At 47.3% G+C, this 22,250-nt stretch overlaps 2 protein-coding genes across 13 annotated transcripts in view; one reads left to right on the top strand and one right to left on the bottom strand.

The window, feature by feature from the left end:
* Positions 1-1,959: 1,959 nt before the first annotated feature.
* Positions 1,960-21,280, top strand: CDPF1 (cysteine rich DPF motif domain containing 1). 3 transcript variants are annotated; one of them, XM_060188778.1, is made up of 5 exons: positions 1,960-2,036; positions 5,596-5,708; positions 6,575-6,686; positions 7,938-8,089; positions 21,172-21,280. In XM_060188778.1, exons 2-4 carry the CDS (start codon positions 5,596-5,598, stop codon positions 8,076-8,078), a joined length of 366 nt encoding a protein of 121 aa, XP_060044761.1. In that variant the 5' UTR covers positions 1,960-2,036; the 3' UTR covers positions 8,079-8,089; positions 21,172-21,280. The 3 variants fall into 3 exon arrangements, with proteins under 3 accessions (XP_060044761.1, XP_060044762.1, XP_060044760.1); XM_060188779.1 differs by lacking the exon at positions 21,172-21,280 and having other exon boundaries at positions 6,575-6,671; positions 7,938-8,766; XM_060188777.1 differs by lacking the exon at positions 21,172-21,280 and having other exon boundaries at positions 7,938-8,766.
* PPARA (peroxisome proliferator activated receptor alpha) overlaps positions 9,682-22,250 on the bottom strand; it is a 76,582-nt gene continuing 64,013 nt past the window's right edge. For all 10 annotated transcript variants that reach the window (XM_060188773.1, XM_060188768.1, XM_060188770.1 and 7 more), the window contains 3 exons: positions 21,042-21,489; positions 11,569-17,194; positions 9,682-11,389 (listed from right to left, as the gene is read on the bottom strand). In XM_060188773.1, coding sequence (XP_060044756.1) covers positions 16,947-17,194; positions 21,042-21,489 — 696 coding nt within the window. In that variant the 3' untranslated portion in view covers positions 9,682-11,389; positions 11,569-16,946. The remainder of the gene's footprint in view (positions 11,390-11,568; positions 17,195-21,041; positions 21,490-22,250) is intronic.

Raw genomic sequence — 22,250 nt, 5'->3', positions numbered from 1 at the left:
GCTATGAGCATAGGGGTGTGTATGTTCCTTCTAATTAGTGCTTGAGTATCAGCTGGATAAATTCCTAAGAGTGGTATTGCTGGATCGTAAGGTCATTCTATGTTTATTTGATTAAGGACTCTCCATAAAGTCTTCTAGAGAGCCTGTACCAGGTTGCATTCCCAGCAGCAGGAAACAGAGTTGCCTTTTCTCCATAACCTTTCTAACGTTGATAACTTCCTGGTTTGTTGAAGTAAGCCTTCTCTCAGGTGTGTTCAAGCCTCTGCTCCCCACCAGAAGCTTCACAAATGGTGAGTCAGTACTGCAGGAGTCTCTTCCTCTCCCCCCCCCCTCTCTGCCCCCCCCTCAGTTTCTCTCTGTCCTAACAAAGAAAATAAATGAATAAGTAAGGAATGATTTTTCAAAAAAAAAAAAAAATGGAGTGGAAGAACTTTTGGCTTCTAATGAAGATAGGATTATTTGCCTTTTTTAAATTTTGAATTTCTTTTTAATTTTTTTTCATTTTATTTTTATGGATGTGGAGGTAATGGTTTACAGAGCAATAGTTGAAGCATGGGTAGAATTTCTCATCTCCCTCTGCATTATCTGTATTTACTTTTTACAAAGGATTTACTATTGTTGGGTCAAACATGTTACAATGTACAAGGGCCTGTATTCAAGTCCCCAAACCTCACATGCTGGGGGAAGCATTCCAAGCCATGGGGCAGTGCTGCAAGGCTGTCTCTCTTTCTCTAACTGCCCCACCCCTCTCCATTTGTCTCTAATTAATCAATAAATAAAATATAATCTAATTAATTAAATTAACTATGAAAGTAAACCAGAACATGATTCAAGCAACTATAGTTCAGGGATCACACCAGGGATCTATAATTGAGCCCCCGAGGCCTTGTCCACCGTGATTACTTCCCCCCATTTGTGTCAAGTTTCTCCCTGGAATCTCTTCCAGCCAAGGGACCATCTCAGCAAATGTCAAAGTGGGTGGGATTAAACCCATCAGCACTTCCTGACCCCAGGGACCATGCAGGCTCAGCAAGAGGCTGGGACAGCTACTGCCTTAACCCACCTGCTGGCCCAGATGGCCCAGAAGCCCCTCTTCGTGACCCCAGCAGCCCCTCCTGACACCCGCTGAGCCTTCAAGTCCCAGTCACAGCAAAGCCCTCAAGTCCAGCTGCCTCTCTAGCCCGCTCACAGCTGCTCACAGCGGACCCCGCAACATGAACAGCTTCCAAGAACTTGACACCTTGGGAGCAGGAGTGCGATGCCTTCTTGGCCCTGCTGCCTGTTGGGCCTCCAGAGCTCCCTCTTGGCTTTTGGCTGCAGAGGTGCCATGCTGCGGGTCCCTGTGCTGCTGCTGCTGGCCGTGGGCCACCACCAGGCTCAGGACATAGTCAAGTTGAAGTCTGTCTCTGCTGCCTGCCCCACTCCCCGTCAAGCCAACTACCCGCCCTCCTCCAGGCCACCTGCCTGGGACCTCCCGCAGCCGGATGCACAGGCCAACCAGCCAGCATCAAGGGGACCCCCGCAGCCCAAACCACCTGTCCCCCAGGGCTTGTGATCTTAGATGCTCTGGACACGACCAAGTCAGCAGGCCTAGTGTGTCCTGTCAGAGGAAGCCGTGTGTCATTTAGCAGAAGATGCATTCCAGCACAAAGCAGAACCCCACAATCATGCACAAGAGTTTGGGTGTAGTATTGTATGGCACGGTTTATGATGACTGCCCTTAGAACAAGAAACCCCTCTGAGAAATAGAAGGTTGGGGAAGGCGGAATGGCAGGCGGCCCCGCCCCCCCACCGGGGTTTTCTGGACGCTCAGTAGCTGGTCAGACCCAAGAGCTCAGCGGAGGCGGAAGTCGGGCCAGAGAGCCGAGCTGCCTGCAGTGCGCAGGCGCTGAGGCCAAGGGGAACGTGGGCGGGGCAGGTGCGGTGTCCGACGTCTGGGCGGGGCTAGGCGGGGCTAGGGCGGGGTCACGTAGGCAGAGGAGCCTGGGTGCGCATGCTCTGTGGATTGGGGCTCTGTGGGTTGGCGGTAGATTGAGGTGAGTGGTACAGCGCATATCTTTTTGGGTCTACTTTACTGTGGGTTTTGGTACCTCTCTGTGTCTCTCCTTCCTTCTGTCAGGCTAGCGCCTCAGTCCGAATCTGTTGGGAACAAGAGGCTATCATTGCTGCCTGTGTCTTGTTTCCTTTGCTGTGCGGTGGTCTGGGGCGACCCGGAAAGCCACTGGGTGCGCTGGGCTTTGGGTTCTGAGCGCGTGTTCCTAGCGGGTGTGAGGATCTGGACACGCAGAGCTCGGTCCTCCCGGGTGCGGTGGAGCCGGTATCCGCCTGAGGGAGCTGGTCCAGGGAGAGACCCCTGGACGGCGCTTCACCTGGTTTGCCTGGAAACCCCCATTAGCCTGGTAGACCTGCTAGTCGCGTGTATCCTGTGCATCCCGCAAAGCACCTGCTTAGCCTGTGGGTGCGCCTGCACATGCTCAGGAGAGGGGGGAGATGAGGATGTCACCTGACACTAGACATTATGTTACATTTGATAAAGATTTTATAGATGACTCAGAACTTGAGAGATAAAAAACAAAATAAAACAAAACCCCTGGTAGTCTACTAAATCATGATTTTTTAAAAATGTATTTTTAGATTATCATTATTCATTAAATAGAGATAGAGACGGCTGGAAATCGAGAGGGACAGGTGAAGATAGAGAGGGAGAGTGATAGACACCTACAGACCGGCTTCACTACTCGCAAAGCTTTCCCCCTGCAGGTGGGGACTGGGGGCTTGCACCCATTTTCTTGTGCATTGTAACATGCTCGTCCAACCGGGTGCCACGACCCAACCCACCCCAAATCATGATTTTTTTTTTTTAAACCATCAGTGAACTAAGGTATTTGTTTATTTTACTAATTAGAGATCTAGTAAAGAAACAGAAGGTGGGGGGAGGGGGGCTGGACGGTAGCGCAGTGGGTTAAGCGCACGTGGCGCAAAGTACAAGGACCGCAGTAAGGATCCGGGTTCGAGCCCCCAGCTCCCCACCTGCAGGGGGTCACCTCACAAGCGGCGGAGCAGGTCTGCAGGTGTCTGTCTGCCTTTCTCTCTGTTTTCCCCTCTTCTCTCGATTTCTCTCTGTCCTGTACAACAGCTGTCACAACAATAACAATAACTACAACAAAGGCAACAAAATGGGAAAAATGGCCTCCAGGAGTAGCTGAGCCCCAGCAATAACCCTGGAGGCAAAGAGAGAGAGAGAGAGAGAGAGAGAGAGAGAAAGAAAGAAACAGAAGGTGGTAGGGAAGTGGACACTGTCAGCAGAAAAGAAGAATCCAGCTACAAGTTTTAGTGAAATGCCATATACTGAGAGGGCCTGTGTGAGAGGGTACAGCCGCCCCTCCCTGCCCTACCCCCGTGGGAGCACAAACTGTAGTCTGCACCCGCTGTGCCTCCTCTCCACAGCACAGGGGCTGCTACAGGACAAGGGCAAAGCAGCAGGCTGAAGAGGCCTTCCCGTGGTTCAGGCCTGGAGCAGGAGATGGCTGCTGCTGCACATGCATCCTGCACCTTTCTCCCAGAGGAACAGAAGCTGAAACCACTGGGCAATGGACAACAGATGGTGTCACCTTCTGGGCACCTGTGAAATCCCACCTCAGCTGCTGACACAGAACAGGAAAATTAAAAAAGTATCTGCATCCTTGGAGGAATGAAAGTCTTTCAGGTGCCTTACTGCTGGGCTTTGAAGAGGCAGGATTCTTGAGAGGGCCTGGGGTCCAGAACACAGGGCTTCACCTAAGGCTGCTGCTGGATCCTCCAGACTAGGGGCCCCAGAGCCACCAGGCACTGAGTGACGGCACTGCAGTGTGTCCCTGGGAGAGGGGCAGGAGAGACCCATGAGGCACAGGATGGACGGAACTAAAGCCAGAGGGGCCAGAGACTGAGAAGCACCCACTGGGCAAATGAACCCTCCTCCCAAGCTCCAGGTAATGCTAGAAAAGGCTGAAGCAGTGGGCTCCCTGAGGCCACCACTGTAACCACAAAACCCAGATTCTCCTCAGTTGCAATCTATGTCGATTAGATCCACTAAAAGGCTCAGCAGAGAGATTGCTGCACTATGTTCTGCGATGGGTGTCACTTACCATCTCTCTCTCTAGGTAGTAGATAGCACCCTTTCTTTCTTATTTTCTCTCTCTCTTTCTTTCTTTCTTTCTTTTTTATATGTATTTATTCCCTTTTGTTGCTGGGGAAGGGGCAGGATTCTTGAGAGGGCCTGGGGTCCAGGACACAGGGCTCACCTAAGGCTGCTGCTGGATCCTCCAGACTAGGGGCCCCGGAGCCACCAGGTAGACTGGCACTGAGTGACAGCACTGCAGTGTGCCCTGGGGCAGGGGCAGGAGAGACCTGTGAGGCACAGGAGGGAAGGAACTATAGCTGATGGAAGGGGTGGAGACTGAGAAGAACCCACTGGGCAAATGAATCCTCCTCTCAGGCTTCGAGAAGGTTGAAGCAGTGGACCACTAAGTTCACTCCAGTCTCTTGAGTCCGTCTCCTGTGTTAAAGGTCCAGTAGACAAAGGGGTTTGCCAGGTGCTACTTGCTTCATTTATCTGAGTGTGGCTTACCATTTTTTTCCCCACTGGGAAAGTGATACCCCTCTTTCAGGATACACCTGAGACGTACTAATAAACTAAGAGACTAAGTAATGGACCAAAACAATAGAATCATAATGTCTGAGATGTTAAGACTATTAGAGCATTTAAAACTCATAGTATACTAAAGTCTCTACTGAGAAAGATGTAGGATCTTTGAAAACATGGAAAATTTCTGGAAACTGTGGAAGAATTAAATGGAAATGCTTAGAATAAGGTGAAAAGGGGTTTCTGTAAGAGCCATGCCACTTTACTTGATATAGCAGTGGAAGAAGAAAGGCATTGTTATAGGCTGATAGTAGTTATCCAATTAAAACATAAAGATAAAACTGAATGAAGGGAGCAGGGAACAGTGTTTAACATTTGGGGTAGTTTCAAATAGTGTGACATATTTGCAGATGGGATTGCGAGAATTGGGCAGAAAAGATATATGACATGTTAATACCAAGAATTTGTATTTTCCAAGAACATAGCTATAAACAGCCAATCACAGACTTCTTCAAGAAATACAGTCAGAAAAACAAAAACAAAAACAAAAAGAACCAAGGTAAATGTTTGCTTAAACTGGAGAAAGCCAAAGGTAATCAGAGGGGAACTGGAGAGAAATTCTACAGGTAGAGATATTGTAGGAGCAAGAAAGGGCAGGAGAAGCAAGGGATGGAGCTAAGGAGTGCAGGAACTATATCTGTGGGCAGTTAGGGAGCCTCTGGAAGAGTGGCCTTGTGTTGATGGCGCAGTGGTCAAGGTAATAGCCACCATAAGAGGCCTCGTATACCAAGGAAAAGTTGATTTTGTTGTCAGTTGGGAGCTCTTGTATTGAGGAACAACATATCACTGCGAATTTTGTGAAATTATTTATTATTATTGGCTTTCGTTTATTCTTATGTATTTCTTTTTAAATGGCTTCAGGTCTGTGAGTGTTGGTTCTGAAGCAGTGTGCCCTGTGTCTTGACATCTTGCAGATGGCGTGTGAACTAGAGCACGGTCCCCCAGGTGTGTTTGAGTGCCAGCTCTGTTCTCTCACGGCTCCATACAGCTACATTGGGCAGAAGCCCCCCGACACTGAGTCTGTCATGTGAGTATGTGATTTTAGATCAGTGACCTAGGAGGTCCCTGTCCAGAGCTGCTAGCTAGTGCCTGAGTTTGGCACATGACTAGGGCGTAGGCGTTGTGCTTTAGATCTATCCATACCCAAGTTTTGGAGGCTTAAGGGCAAAGCTCTGGGCCTAGCCTGCTTCTCCAGAACCTCTGAGTCCCTTCTTCCCTGCTCAGTTCAGAGCCCAACACCCGATCCAGCTGTGAGGGTAGAAGCACCTGCTTCAGGTTGAAACAGCAGGTCACCTGGGCCTAAGGCACCACAGTGGCCTCCTATCTGGGGGGCTTGCAGCTCTTGCTGTGGTGGAAGTGAGACCTGATGGCCAGCTGCCCGTGCATCTGCCTGACATAGGTCTCAGGGTTTCCATCTTGATTTTATTCACCAGATCAAATGCCTAGTGTGGGGGAACTGACTAAAATGTTGCCCGTGAGACAAGAGGGCAAGACCTCTTTCATCTGGCTAGCTGATTTCCCTGATCATGAAGCTGGGGTGTCATCACAGAACCATGTCTCATGTGCTGGGCACTTTTCCCCCGCCCAGAAGCAGGAGACTTGGGAGTAGGGGTCCTCCCCCACATTGGAGAGCTGTGCCCCAGCCTCACTGTGAATCAGGCTAAGTAAAGTCTAGGGGCCTGCAGCGGTCTTGCAGTCCCAGAGGTGCAGTTCTGAGAACCTGTTCCAGCTCAGCCCTATCTGGCTCCAGGTCTGCCTTTTTCTTACTACCCGGTGGTGGTGGTGGTGGGCATGTGGGGAGGAGCTGCCCCTCCCCTGAGAGATCTGTGCTTCTGTTGAGCATCTGAGAGGTGAGGGCTATCCTGACTGCAGGTCTCTCCTCCTATCCTGCAGCCTCTTGGAGGAGAGCTACATCATGAAGGACCCCTTCACCGCCAACAAGGACAGGTTTCTGGTCCTGGGCTCTCGATGCAGCTTGTGCAGCAGGCTGGTGTGTGTGGGCCCGGTGGGTGAGCTGTGCAGCAGTGCTGCCTTTCCTTCTTCCCTGCACCTGTCTCCCTCTCCCCTAGTGTACTTCCCCAACCCAGGAGAGGTGATACGTGAGCCTTCCCAGGCCTTGCCCTAGTGGTCCCAGGACCCTCACGGTCACCTAGTTAGCCTCAGATTTTTAGAAACCAGCTGCCTGTCTCGTGGGTGGGACCCTGCAGTCAGTCAAGGGCTAGGGGACTGGTGGGCAGAGGCAAGCTGGGGCCAGCTAGAGGGGCTGTGGAGATGAAGATTTCGGGAGTCATCCCTGTCTACCAGCACGTAGATACCCTTACTTATGCTATTTGCTCCATGGGACAGTGACTTACTTTCTTATTTCTGGAGAGCCCTTTTAGCAGAGGGAGGTCTCCTTTCTTGAGCATCTATCATGCCAGTCTAATGCTAGGACACCTCCCCCCCCCTTTTTTTAGTGATTTAATAATGATTAACAAGATTGTAGGATAAGAGGGGTATAATTCCATATAATTCCCACCACCAGAGTTCTGTATCTCATCCCCTCCATTGGAAGCTTCCCTATTCTTTATCCCTCTGGGAGTAAGGACTAAAGTTCTTTATGGGGTCTAGAAGGTGGGAGTTCTGGCTTCCATAATTGCTTCTCCACTGGACATGGGCATTGGCAGGTCGATCCATACCCTCAGCCTGTTTCTATCTTTCCCTGATGGGATAGGACTTTGGGGAGGTGAGGATCCAGGACACATTGGTGAGGTCGTCTGCCGAGGAAAGTCAGGGCAGGTTGGTGTCATGATAGCATCTGCAACTTAGTGGCTCAAAAGTAGTAAGATATAAGACAGAACAAACTGTTTAATAATCAGGAACCTAAAGGTAAGGATAGAGCAGATAGAACTAAGTTTCTTTGTGTGGGAAGAAGCTAGGAAGTCTATTTTAGGTTTACCTTAGAGGCCTTTGACTTTACTATTTTGCCTCGGCCCAACAGCTAAAATACATGTGGATTAAAAGTATTGTCCGGGAAGATGGTGTCAGAGTTGAGAATAGGATTAGAAAGCTGGATCAGGGACCCACTTTTACCTGTGAGACTGCCTTTAGCTCTGTCCCAAACCTAGCTAGGCAAAATAGTATTAACCAAGCCTCTGATATCAATTGCTCCCTGCTACCCCCTTGAAGCCCAGCGGGTAGTGAGTGTTAGCCTCTGGGAGCAGCTGACTGTGCTTCTGTTGCCAACTTAGCCCTGTCCTTCCCTGTCTTCTTTCAGGAGTGCAGTTTATTCTATTCCAAAAGATTCTGCCTCCCTTGTGTCCAGGAAAATATTGATGCCTTCCCTCGGGAAATTCAGCAAGACCTGGAGAAGAGAAAAGTTCCAGCAAAGAAGCCTGTTAACAAGCCCAGACCCTAGATATGAGTTCAGTGGATGCTGGGCCCTGGGCAGCACCCTGCATGGGGCTCCTGTGTCAGTGGAGTCTCTGGGATAGCATGGGGGTTGAACTTGGAGCTGTTGCTCCCAGCCTTGTTTTGGGCAATCTGGAGCATTGTCTGCAGCCTGAGGGAGCAAGAATTCTATGACATCAGGACCAGGAGTCATTTATTTAAAGAAGGTCCCCAAAAGACAGGCATCAGACCAGACATTCAGCAAACCCCGCTGGTGCTTCCTAGTTCAACTCTGTGCCAGGACTGTGGGGAAGGGATTCAGAAGCTGGGAAAGCTGGTCACGAGGGGAAGCCAAAGCTATACCTGCTGGTCCTCCCTCACTCCTACTGGGGGCCTAGGACCTTCAGCACATCTTGGGGTTGTCACCACTTTGCTTTGACAGGCCTGTGGACACAGTGGTCAGGGGCATAAGTGCTGCTGTCTCAGCCGTCAGTCTAATGTGGGGAAAACTCTGGTCAGTTTTGGGGGTTGGCATTTAGCAGGTCAGTTCACCAGGAGGGAACTTGTAGGTACCCCTGTGGGAAGGGGCTATAGGGTGCCAAGAGCTATAGAACATATGTGGAACAGAATTCATATTCCGTGTGATGCTTGGGACATGTGTTTAACTCTGCCTGTGTGTTATGTTTATAATTAAAAAATGATGCATATTTTGAGGAGTTACCCTTCCCCTGAAACATTTGTGACAGTATTCTGGATGGGCACTCTGGACCCTGTTGGGGGTGATGGAGTGATTATTGGTGCTTCTGGTTCCACACCGTACCCCAACCCCACTCAGAGGTGTGCACTCACTTCCCACCTTTCCTCACTTCGAAACCATGCTTGTTGCCGGTCTGCTCCTTTCCATAATGTCCTCAGCTCTCTGCCTGTGAAGTCCAATCTCTCAATCCACTGTGGCTGTTGCCCCCTGTCCCCATAGTGGCAGTGGTGACACTGTCCTAGGAGTTCACTTCTGTGGTGCTCAGAGGACAGCAAGATTCTGTCTTATTTCTAGATACTATAAGGCCAGTATGTGCTGCCCAGGGACCATGTGTCTAATGAGAAATTGACTGAAGTGCTTCTATGGAATCACGTGTACAGCAGGTTTTATTTTCAGATGCACACACTTTAAAAAGCGTCTCCTTTTAGTTGAGACAAACAGATATTCTTGTTACTTAAGACGGCATATTTCACGGCCAATTGTCCCAGGTCCATCTTGGACACTGAAGGACGGAAAGGAGGTCTGTGCAGGTGAAAGCACCTTGGGAGAAGTGGGGGCTTGTCCAGGCTGGGATTTGGCTTTTCTAAACCACAGTTCACTTCACAGTCATCCCTCAGAATATGAGATGGGATCAGGTAAAGCACATGTCTTAGCGTAAGTGAGGCCCTGGTTTTGATCCCTGGAAGTACCATGGATAGTACCAGAGGAACTCCATGGGGTGGCAATGCAGTGCTTTGGTGTCTTTCTCCTGTCCCTCTCAAAATAAAGAATAAAAAAATTGAACTGAGGAGGTAGTCAAGCAATATAGTACATGAGTTAAGACCCTGAGGTCATTACCTTACACCTAGTTAGAACACAAACAGAACTCGTCAGATAATTTTAAAAAATAGTTTATTTTTTAAAACCATTAAGGCAAAACTGTACCCTGAAATTAGCTGCTTACATTCATCAGTCTTACAGTAGGACATTCCAACATAGAAGTTCCCATAAATTCAGGATATAAATCAATATATGTGATCAGTTCAATCGCCTAGTGGGAAAATGAATAAGACCCAAGATTTCAAAAAACAATTAGAAGTTATTTTGTCGACTTTTTCTAATTGCCTGGAGCCACTATTAGTTGATGTGACTAGCGAGATTACATTGGCTCCTCTCTGCACACATTTCTTCTAACGCCTTGGATGCCCTTCTGTTACCGAGAAAGAGGACAGTGAAGCCTAATTATGGACATCTACTTGGGTACTGTTCCTGTGAGTATAAAAAAAGGAGGGTCTGTCAGCCCCCAAATACTTCGAAGGTATAAGGTGCCCCCAAATAGTCAAGGGAAGTGTGTCAGGAACCTGTGCTCAGCCCTTGCTTTGGAAATCTGTGCCCTTCTGACAGGAACTGCTCAGACGCCTTTCTGTAGGGTTTCCTCATGATGGACTGTGTCTCCCAGGGACAGTGCAGACACACATCAAAGATTTTTTTTTTTTTACCAAGATGTAGAAAACAAGATGTAGGAGACTCAGGTGGTCTGTGGTTTCTGTTTCATATTTCATACTAGGTCACCTGGAGGCTGCCAAAGAACCAGCCAGTGCACACCATTCCCATCAAAATATTTCAGATCTCCCAGGTCTTTGGTAATAACCTACAGGTACTAATTCCCTGCAGAGCAGAGAGCTGCTTCCTAAACAGGAAGAGTTAGTAGTGGTCATTAGTGAGCTCTGTGGAATCTGACGTGTAACAGGGTCTCAGGTAACCTTGCTGGTAAAATGATAGTTTTGCTTTTGCTTCTGGTGTGTGAAGTAGCATGAAGGGAACAGATTTGCATAGTGAAATAAATAATGTGTGGCTCCAGAGAGATGAAAAGCCTTGATGTATGATTTGTGGTGTTTCAGCTTCCTTTGAGTTTTCAATAGGTTCAAGAGCCAGACATTTGAGTACATGTCAGTTAACACTGATTTCAAAAGAACCCACATGTTTATGACTGGATGCATGATTCTTAAGTTAGTAAACTACTGAATATGTTATGATTTAAAAAAAGAAGCTCAAAACAATATTTAAGATATAGATTAACATTATTTCTTTTTTTTCCCCCATGAAGTATAGAAAAAATGATATTTGAATAGGAATACTGTAATCTTACCAAGAAGTATACTAAGTAATATTTATCTTTTATGAGGTAAATTCTTTTCTTGGAGCCAGAATAAAATAAAAAAATAAAATAAAATAATAAAGGAGCGGATTGTCTATGCCTTTAAAAAAAGAGAAGACATTTCTTAAAAATGAATGATTTTACCTTAAAAAGCTCTTTTAATTCATTTATCTTAAGGGCCTAAAGTGTGCACTCCTTGTGGCTCCTCACCTCCCAGTTTACTCCTTGTCCAGGGTTTGTGGGCTATCTTGTATGACACTGTATTGTCACATAATATGAATGGATTTTAGAAGTTGGGTGGGGTAGGAGGGCAGAAGAGGAAGAGGCTGATATGCTCCCTGTTCCAGAGAAAAAAAGTTTTAGTTTTCTATTTGTGAGTAAAAACAAAAAGTGGATGATTCTTAGGGGGTTTTGTTTGTTGTTTGCAAGTAATGCTTTTAACAGCCTATACAGTCCTGCCAAAGAACCAGCCAGTGCACACCATTCCCATCAAAATATTTCAGATCTCCCAGGTCTTTGGTAATAACCTACAGGTACTAATTCCCTGCAGAGCAGAGAGCTGCTTCCTAAACAGGAAGAGTTAGTAGTGGTCATTAGTGAGCTCTGTGGAATCTGACGTGTAACAGGGTCTCTATACAGTCCTTCATGCCATCCGGTGCTGCAACCAAGATGTGGCTTTTAGCAAAGATACACTATGGTCTGTTCTTTTTTTTTTTGCAAAGGATTGCCAAAGATTGTGGCTGTATTTCAGCTGGACCAAAGTATATGCCCCTCATGTCCCTATGTTGCTCGTGTCTCAAACTGAAAATGTGTGACACAAAGGGTCAAAAATAGCCTCCTTCTAGAGTGGAGAATGTGCCCAAGACACCCAGAGCTGATAAAATGCAAGGTGGAAATCAGGACAGATCCTCTCACAATTTTCATAAGCTGGTTTTTTTGTTGTTGTTGTTTTTGTTTTTTAAGTTTACAGCCCACTCTGAAAGAAAGCTTAAGAACCTGCTGCAGTTCATAAGAACATACTGGAAATATTATGTAATTACTCAGAGGAAAGTATAAAGGCTTGTTCTTTTTTTTTTTTTAACTTGCAAAACTTTCAAGATTACATTTTAGTTTGTTATTGTAGTACCCAGAGAAATAGATCTTCTATATGATGTTTCAGACCAAATATATTACCTTATTCATACTCTAGTGTTTAAAAAGCTATTGTCAATGGTTGTTTTCCAGAATTCTATAAAAGTGGCACAGACACACACACACACACACAAAAGCAAACCACAAAACAAACAGGCAAAAAACAACAAACAAACAAAGCTATACATCTCAGCAAAAACCTAGATTGCAACTTTGGAGCCTAATCTTATATATTTCTGGGCAGAAGGACTTTCAAAGGAACACATGCTCTGGGAAGTCCTTGGACTCAGGACAAGAAAAGCCACTTGGTTGAAGTGCATCACAGGAGCCCTCCTTGGCTCATGAGGTGCTGGGAGCATAGTCTAGGCTGGTACCTCAACGCCTGCTGACTGCTGATTTTCTGCAGCATCTGTTATGGACATGCATGCTGAGAGTGCTGCACAGGTGGGTTGGAAGCTGGGCTCCACCACCACTGAGGTCAGGGGTCCCTAACTTGACAGCTCCATTCAAAGACTTGGTTGGCAAAACCAGCCTCGTGCATCAGCTTGGACTGAGTTAAGCGAAGCTGGGCCACATTCAGAAGAACAAAGACCGAGAGAGGGCAGTGTCAATGAAACTGGTCCCTGCCAAACTCTTTTATGGATACTTTAGAAAAAGTCAGCAAGTCATTGGTGGTAGCGTGGATCTTCAGGACAGTAGCCTCCCTTGAATCTATACCACTGTTGTGATTGTGAGGGAAAGAGAAGAGAAGGAAAAGAAAAGGAATAAGGTCATCAGGTGACTGTCAAGGAACACATACACCAGCCAGGCCATGCATTAGACGTAGGCTATGAGTGGAGCAGGTTGTAAGTGGCCGGCAAAAGTGGGGCCAGGCTCTACCCCCCAGGCGACTCTTCATTCTCATGTTGGGTTCGTTCACTTTAAAATGGGCCTTCCCCACCACAAGGCTCAGAATTGAAGGGGGAGTTGTGAGTGAGCACTTGGCGTATTCTCCCAGTGGGAGCTGCACTTTGAATAGACACATGGGTTGAAGGGATACTTTGAGGGTGGCTGGTTTGTCTGGGTCTCTGGAAGCCCTCCACAAATAGCCATGCTGGGGCCAGTCCAATCTCAGCTGGGCACTCCGGGCTCATTGGAGCCAGATTTAAATAAATAGGAGTGCCCTGAGACATTCCAGGTGTGGCCACTGGGTCAAGACAGAACCCACTCTGTTGTAGGACAGTTGGCAAACGAATGTGCCTGGTAACACCGTGGTCGAACAAGAGAGCATGAAGCAGAAATGTTTTTGGTCAAACACAGCGGTAACAGAAGAGAGCAAGGCCTTGGAAAGTCACATCTCATGAGCATTCCTGAGGGCACAGATTTCCATCCTCACTTAGCAGAGGTTCTCCGGGAACAGCCTTACCCATGCAGAGGGTGGGAGTCCCCATGCTGGCCTCAAGATCAGTCCCACCCAGGCTGACAGCAACTTCTGTCAGTGAATGTCTTCAGGACTCCTTTTAAACAATAAATGTTGCTTGGAAAAGTCATCTAACCTTCCCTTTCTCAGTGTGCAGACAAGTAAGATGGGTGTGCAAGCTGTGAGCCCAGTCAGAGATGCTGTGACTATAGGTACTCCAGAAAGATCCTGTGTTTCATGTACCTTAGTACTAACAGTGCCATGTGATTTATCTATTGAGGTAGTTGTTATGCTGTAGGTTTGGGGAAACAGTAGTTGCTAAATTAATAGTTCATCTATCATATATCCAACAAGGATTACTTTGCCTTGAGTTTCTGCCCAGATCACAGCCTCTGACCTGTCCCTGGAGCCACACAAGCCCTTGAGCCTTGTTCCCTTGGGGCTTTAGATGGCCCAGCATTAAAACTCATTAGTCCAAGCAGAAAGATTCGTTCTGTGCTCTTAAAATGAAAAGAATCCCTTTAAAACAGGGACCCCTCTGGGAGGTACTCTTGAAGGCACTGAGTGCCAGTTTTTCCCCTCCCCGACTGCATACTCATCATTATGCATGTTTACAAACACTCTCTGGGGAAAAACTTTGAACTTCCCTCATCAGAGAGCCATAGGAAGGCTGGAGGGAAGTTGGAGAGGAAGGAGGGAAGAAAGGACAACTTCTGAGTCTGTGCTCACTGATGGGAGCGTACTGTTCCTGAGAATTCTGGACTTCACTGGGATGGCATGTGGCAGTAGGTGCCAAGTTCAGTGCTGGGATGCCAACTGGAGATGCCCAGAAGGGGAGTCCAGGTGGAGAGGACCGTGGACCCATTGGAGAACTGGCAGCAGGTCTCAGGTGACCTTACTGTCCTTCCATTCTTGTCAGCATCTGAGACACTGGTTGCTGGGTCATTGCTGGTCTTGGAGGAGTTTGTCACTTTTTGCTAGAGGTTGAGAAAATGAAGAACTATGATTTGGTGAAGGGTGGGTCAAAATGGTGAGAATGAAAGGCCGCCCTTGTCCTGATTCAGGGCCAGGGGGTGACAACATTCTTACACCAGTAAGACCTTGAATCTGGGAGGCTGTATTTGATGCCTCATGTCCCAAAACCTAGCAAGAAATATGCACTTTTAATAGTTCCTAGTTGACATGTCTTAGTATACTTAACTAGCAAATAATAGGTCTCGATTTAAAATCTGACTAGAGGTCCCGAAGTATTCTGTTAAGAGGCAATGCATGGTTCTGTCATTTCCAGTGAAAGGAAGTATATGGCTTTCTTCCTAGAAATTAAAATGAGTGATGCCAATGATTTTCAAGCTGAGGTGACTGTGGCCTCCTTTCTGATTTCGCTCAGGGTGAGTGAGGCTGGTGGTTTTGCAAAGTACCAGGAACCAAGCACTCCTTGATACAGCTCATGTAGAGCCTGGGCCTTCTATCAGCTTGACTGTTGGTGCCAAAAACATGAAATAGGCTTGAATTCGTTTTTGTTTGTTTGTTTGTTTGTTTTTTTAAATCTGAGTGAACGACTTTTTCTGAATGGCCAGTTCTAGAGGCTGACTTTCTAAGACCATATCCATTTGAAAGGCATTGGTCAGAGGAGAGGTCTGTGGTCAGGGGTATAACATAGGATGGACACTGGAATCCAGTTCCTGCTGCCATGATCTTAGATAATCCACAGTCCTCTGGCCCATCCAGTCTGGGATTTCTGAAGTCAGGAAGGAAGATGGAACAATGTGTACCATACGAGTCAAAATTCAGCCTCTTCCTGAGCTACAGGTGGCCTCTTGATTGGGGGAAGGACTTCCAGGTGCCTCTAACAGGTCCTCAGATTATCTTATTAAAAATAATGAAACGCCAACTGTATGATCTTAAAAAGGGATGTCCTAGTGGTAACTTTTGCTCTTTTTCTTCTTGAAGTCCCAGAGTTTTGTCGTCTTTTCTACTGTTGCATTTCCATTAAGTTGATCTTAGGAACTTTGTCACTAGTATTCTACCCATTCTTTAACAGCAAACAGTAATGGTCTTCTGGCGCCAGGTCTAGAAACAGGAACTGGGGCAACCACTGACACAGCCAGGTCATCTGTGTGCTCACGGCCGCTGGGTCACAGCGAGGCATCTGTGACCGGTGGGTCTTAACTAGCAGGTTCGACCCGCTCAGGCTGAAGGGATGGTGAAGATTTCCTGATGGACACTCTATCTCTGATGATCCTAAGAGAGTGCATTTCCAGTTCATGTGCTCTAGACAAAACCCATAATCCACATGGCTTCTCTCCATGAAATCAAGGCGGAGAAGGATTTTAGGTGTTGGAAAAACTCTTATACATGTACAGTCAGAGAAAGAGATGCAGTGATCTAATCCTCAGTAGAAACTGTTGGTCTATTATGAGTCCTGAGATGGATACAAACTACCATTTGAAAGATATCCTGTGGCTTGGTTCCCAGGTCACCCTATAAACTCCCATTAGCTTCATCACCCCTACTCTGTGGAGCATCTGCTACCATCAAGAGTTAAAAAATAAAGCTTAATATTTTAAAAAGCAACATAGGAAAGTATAAAGGAGCTGCCTTACTCACGGGGCCTGGAGAAATTGTGGCAATGTTATTTGTCAGTTTGCCCCTAAGAACACTATTGTGGCCCCCAAACAGTGTGACTTGGTTGGTTCAAATCAGAGAGGAGATATAGACAGGAGAGGAATGGGAAGCTGATGCTCTCAGAGTTGGTCAACAAGTCAATGAGCAAGTCCACAGTGCCTTGGAGATGGTGTTTTCCAGGATCTTCTAAAAAAAAAAAACCTGGAAACTTAGACTGTGGGGAACAGTGAACTGAAAACAAGACAACCACTGGGTTTTGATAGCTTATCCATGACTATAAAATCTGAAATCCTGGGATTAGAAAACCACGTGTTGTCTTTCTGCCAATTCAGAAAATAGAATCAAAGTCTCCTGAATAAATATCATGCTGCTTAAAAACAAAAAAACAAAAAAACTAACCTTTGGACACATTTAGATGTATAGGCTTATCAAAGTTAAAAGGTGATGATTTAGTTTTCAAAGTGAGAAAGGAGCACACCAGTCAAAGTGGTGGTGAAAGGGAAGACAGACCATGTACTTTGAAGTCACCAGTTAAGTTTGTGGTAAATTCCTAATGCTTAATACGGCGAAGTGAAAATTAGGCAGATGAACCTCTTTCCCCTTAGTTTTCTTAGTCCTTATCTACTCAGGACCTATGGCCAACATTCCAATCCTTTGCATGCTCTCAGATAGGCTGGTTAACAAAAGAACTGTGGAATCAGGGTTTGGTTATCCAGGGCATACGCATCCCTCTTGAAGGTTCAACTGGTGGATACGTGTGTAGACTTGTGTTGCTCCCATTTCTTGTTTGTAGTGATGTCTGCTTTAAGAACCTCAAAAAGTCCTCATTTTGTCCGCTGCTGTGAGGTCAGTACATGTCCCGGTAGATTTCTTGTAGCAGCGGGTGCAGGGCCGCGTCTGACTCTGTCTTCTTGATGACCTGCACGAGCTGGGCGTGCTCCGTGACCAGCTGCCTCAGGTCTGCTAGCTTCTGGAGAAGTTTGGGGAAGAGGAAGATGTCATCTGGGTGGTTGCTCTGCAGGTGCAGCTTGAGCACGTGCACGATGCCCTCCTGCATCTTCTCAATGTGCCCTACATTGAGGAGGCCAGGACGATCTATCACCAAAAGAAAATAGCAGCTTGAGTGTGACAGTCACCGTGTTAAGAGACTAATGACTGGACCCGGTGAGGAACCAAACTTTTCCTACATTGCAACGCCTTGTAAGAAGACTTCCACTTGACTAGAAGACAGAACTAGATCTTTCCAAATATTAATTCCTGAATACTTTTACCAGCTTACAAACTGTCTTGTTACATGGACCCCTTTGATTGGAACTTACCTACCTTTGAAGGAGGGAACCCCCGAAACATGAGGAGCAACTGTACAGTCACATAATGATTAGAATAACCAAATTTGTATTCTATGGGAAATGAGATTCTTCTTCCCAGGCCAAAATGAGATACTTGTTTTCGACTGTTAGGCTCATTTTATGAGTATTTCTGTTAGACTGAGGTCTTGTGGCTTAAAGCACAGAACTACTTCCACTGTTGCCAGTACACGTCTGTAGAGACAGCCTTTGGGGTGCCTATTAATATGAACCAGCTGAAAAGAAAATGAAGGAATATGTGAGGGGGAGGAGGGACACTGGTTGGAAAGGCTGATAAGAAGACTAGGGTGGGGAGGTTTGAAACTTGATGGGAGGGGTCCATGCTCACATCAGGTGACCCTCTGGGGTCGTGGTGACATGGGCCCTAGACTTTTTGGGACATAGATCATGTATTCTGATCTTGGTGAAGAAAATATCCCCCTGCCCCTAATCCATATTCATTTTTTTAAAAAAAATTCATTTCCCTTTTGTTGCCATTGTTGTTATAGCTGCCAGATAGGACAGAGAGAAATTGAGAGAGGAAGGGAAGGCAGAGAGGGGGAGAGAAAGACACCTGCAGACTTGCTTCACTGCCTATGAAGCAAACCCCCTGAAGGTGGGGAGCCAGGGGCTTGAATGGGGATCCTTATGCAGATCCTTGCGTTTTGCGCCATGTACACTTAACCTGCTGCGCCACTGCCCAGCTCCTATTCATTTTTTTTTTTTTTTGAGAGAGAGACCACAGTACTGAAGCTTCCTCCAAGGAGGTTGGGGCTGGGCTTGAACCTTGGCAGGTGCACATGGCAAAGCAGTGCAGTAACCAAGTGAGCCATTTCACCTGCCCTTCAATCCATATTCAGTAAGTAGCTTTGGCAAATTATACTGGGTTTTTTTTTTCCCTGAATACAAAGAATTCCCACATCTGACCAGCACCCAAGAAATATGTGTGGTAAAGGTTGCCTGCCATCTCCCACCCCCAGAAGGCAACCAGTCTGAAAACACTAAACCATGGGGACAGTGAGGCTTCCTGTGGTGTATGGGACAACCACCCTGTTGGTTTCCCCAGCACTCAGTAAGGTCAGTTGAGTTTATAGTAGAGGGGTGACCTTCTTAGACCCAGGAAGGGCCTATTTAAAGGAACATGATACCAAGTAAAAAATATGGGGACCTCCATGCCAGCTTCCCTGCAGAAGGCCCAGATTTCCCTTCACTGAGATCCAGTTCCTCTGGCAAGGAAAACTCCGCCATCACTGCTAGTGGATAGTGAAACAGCATAAATATGCCAGTTAGTGACAGCAGTGTTTATAGGATTACAGTGTCCTGATATATATGTCTATAACATTCATATATAACTATGGTATATGTGTAATAATAACATGTTAACATAGTATACTTACACATTGTTGTTTTTTTTTCCTGCTACTGAGGCTTGGTGCTTGTACAATGAATCTACTGCTTCTAGGAGTCACCATTCTATTCCTTTCCTTTCCTTCCCCTTCCTTCCCCTTCCTTCCTTCCCCTTCCTTCCTTCCCCTTCCTTCCTTCCCCTTCCTTCCCCTTCCCTTCCCTTCCTTTCCCTTCCCTTCCCTTCCCTTCCCTTCCCTTCCCTTCCCTTCCTTCCCTTCCCTTCCCTTCCCTTCCCTTCCCTTCCCTTCCCTTCCCTTCCCTTCCCTTCCCCTTCCCCTTCCCCTTCCCCTTCCCCCTTCCCTTCCCTTCCCTTCCCTTCCCTTCCCTTCCCTTCCCTTCCCTTCCCTTCCCTTCCCTTCCCTTCCCTTCCCTTCCCTTCCTCTTCCCTTCCCTTCCCTTCCCTTCCCTTCCCTTCCCTTCCCTTCCCTTCCCTTCCCTTCCCTTCCCTTCCCTTCCCTTCCCTTCCCCTTCCCCTTCCCTTCCCTTCCCTTCCCTTCCCTTCCCCTTCCCTTCCCTTCCCTTCCCTTCCCTTCCCTTCCCTTCCCTTCCCTTCCCTTCCCCTTCCCTTCCCTTCCCCTTCCCTTCCCCTTCCCTTCCCCTTCCCCTTCCCCTTCCCCTTCCCCTTCCCTTCCCCTTCCCTTCCCTTCCCTTCCCTTCCCTTCCCTTCCCCTTCCCTTCCCCTTCCCCTTCCCTTCCCTTCCCCTTCCCTTCCCTTCCCTTCCCCTTCCCTTCCCTTCCCCTTCCCTTCCTTTCCCTTCCCCTTCCCTTCCCCTTCCCTTCCCCTTCCCTTCCCCTTTCCCTTCCCTTCCCTTCCCTTCCCTTCCCTTCCCTTCCCTTCCCTTCCCTTCCCCTTCCCTTTCCCTTCCCCTTCCCTTCCCCTTTCCCTTTCCCTTCCCTTCCCTTCCCTTCCCTTCCCTTCCCTTCCCTTCCCCTTTCCCTTCCCTTCCCTTCCCTTCCCCTTCCCTTCCCCTTCCCTTCCCCTTCCCCTTTCCCTTCCCTTCCCTTCCCTTCCCTTCCCTTCCCTTCCCTTCCCTTCCCCTTCCCTTCCCTTCCCTTCCCTTCCCTTCCCTTCCCTTCCCTTCCCTTCCCCTTCCCTTCCCCTTCCCCTTCCCCTTCCCCTTCCCTTCCCTTCCCTTCCCCTTCCCCTTCCCTTCCCTTCCCCTTCCCTTCCCTTCCCTTCCCCTTCCCCTTCCCTTCCCCTTCCCTTCCCCTTCCCCTTCCCTTCCCCTTCCCTTCCCTTCCCCTTCCCCTTCCCTTCCCCTTCCCTTCCCTTCCCCTTCCCTTCCCTTCCCCTTCCCTTCCCCTTTCCCTTCCCTTCCCTTCCCTTCCCTTCCCCTTCCCTTCCCCTTCCCTTCCCTTCCCCTTTCCCATCCCCTTCCCCTTCCCCTTCCCCCTTCCCTTCCCTTCCCTTCCCTTCCCCTTCCCCTTCCCTTCCCCTTCCCTTCCCCTTCCCTTCCCCTTCCCTTCCCCTTCCCTTCCCTTCCCTTCCCTTCCCTTCCCTTCCCTTCCCTTCCCTTCCCCTTCCCCTTCCCTTCCCTTCCCCTTCCCTTCCCCTTCCCTTCCTTTCCCCTTCCCCTTCCCTTCCCTTCCCTTCCCTTCCCTTCCCTTCCCTTCCCTTCCCTTCCCTTCCCTTCCCTTCCCTTCCCTTCCCTTTCTTCTCCTTTTCTATACAACAGAGACAGAGAGAAATAGGGCAAGAGAAGGGAAGAGAGAGAGAGAGAGAGGGAAAGATACCTGTAGCCTGCTCCACTGCTTATGAAACTTATCATCCAGCAGGTGGGAACTGGGGACTCAAATCCAGGTTTCACACATGATAGCATGTGCTTCACCAGGGCACCACTGCCTGACCCCTCAGACACTATGATTATGTGTAATATATATTATATGCCATGCTATAGTCTATTATAATGATTATACTTAATAACCTATATGATGATAATGCTATAGAATGTATACTTAGAGTAGAATATCTCTGTATAACTGTACAAATACATAGTCACAACAGTGTAAAAATCTGTGCTGTATACTATGTACAATACATAGTCTTAGCTAATTCTAGTCAGTGACAGGGGCTCAACTGCCCCTCTGTTTGGTCAGTGCTTGTTTCAGAGTACAGCTCTCACTGGCAGTGCATTTACTGAGGAGACTGAGTGACAAGGCACTTGTGGCAGCTTAGGTTGACAACTCACCTCCACAGCAAATTATAGCAGCCACAAAAAGGGAAATATCACTATCGTCCAGTTCCAGTGCATTGAATTTCATCGCAAAATCAAACTTCGGTTCCATGATATCACAAAATGGTTTTCTCAGGCTTTTCAGGAACTCCCGTGTTATAAAGCCATTGCCATATGCCACCAGCATCCCATCTTTGTTCATCACAGAAGATAGCATGGCGAATATGGCCTCATACACGCCATATTTCAGCAAAGTGACTTGATCATTCAAGTCCAAGTCTGCGAAGCCTGGGATGGACTTGGCGAATTCGGTGACCTCCGTGACTGTCTCCACCGATGTGCACTGGCAGCAGTGGAAGATGCGGACTTCTGCCTCCTTGTTCTGGATGCCATTGGCCACCAACTTGGCCACCAGTGTCTTCTCGGCCATACACAGTGTCTCCATGTCATGTATGACAAAAGGCTACAAATAAAGATGCCAGAGTACATCAGAGGAGTGGGGACAAGTCAGCTTCTTAATTTATCAACAAAGCACTGAATAGCAACCATGTACAGATCATCTGGGAGAGAATCCAAACAATATACAGAACAGGGTACTTGCTCATCCTCAAAATGGGTTAAGTAAGCCATGGATGCAAATTAACAGTGCAAATCAGCAAGGTAGTGATAGCTCTTCCCTGATATGGGGGATTTTACTGTCTAGAAGTGAAGTACTGATTTTTAGCAATAATGCTAATAAGAATATCAGCAACAACATTTAAATATTTAGGATAGTCTCTGAATTCCTAAATACTATTGCAACTTCCTTAGTTATAGTTAATATTATTATTATTATTTTGACATTAGATTTTTTAATTTTTATTTATTTTTTCTACTAGAGCACTGTTCAACTCTGGCTGTGGCTCTGGCTTATGGTGGTACAGGGAATTGAACCTGGGACTTTGGAGCCTCAGGCATGAGAGTTTCTTTGCATAACCATTATGCTATCTACCCTCTGCCCTAGAAGTCATTTCTTTATGATAGAGACAGAAAAGGCAGAGAGAGGGGTGGGGGACACCATGGCATCAAAGTTTTCTTCAATGCAACAGGAGTCGGGCTGGAAGCTGAGTCCACACATGGCAAAGCAGCACACTAACCAAGTGAGCTATTTGGCGTTAAAAGTCAAACCCAGGGTCGCTGACCTACTTGCCTGCTCTTCTTAATTTTACCATTGAAAAATGATTT

The sequence above is a fragment of the Erinaceus europaeus genome, chromosome 4 (genome assembly GCF_950295315.1).
Source record: "Erinaceus europaeus chromosome 4, mEriEur2.1, whole genome shotgun sequence".
NCBI classification, from domain to species: domain Eukaryota; kingdom Metazoa; phylum Chordata; class Mammalia; order Eulipotyphla; family Erinaceidae; genus Erinaceus; species Erinaceus europaeus.
The sequence above is the reverse complement of the archived record's forward strand: the minus strand, read 5'-3'. Positions and strand labels throughout refer to the sequence as shown.

Excerpts from the sequence above, each read along its gene's own strand:
- CDPF1 (XM_060188778.1), top strand. The coding sequence starts at position 5,596 with ATGGCGTGTGAACTAGAGCACGGTCCCCCAGGTGTGTTTGAGTGCCAG. Across the intron at positions 5,709-6,574 it reads CCCGACACTGAGTCTGTCAT|CCTCTTGGAGGAGAGCTACA; the intron begins GTGAGTATGTGA and ends CCTATCCTGCAG. Across the intron at positions 6,687-7,937 it reads GGCTGGTGTGTGTGGGCCCG|GAGTGCAGTTTATTCTATTC; the intron begins GTGGGTGAGCTG and ends GTCTTCTTTCAG.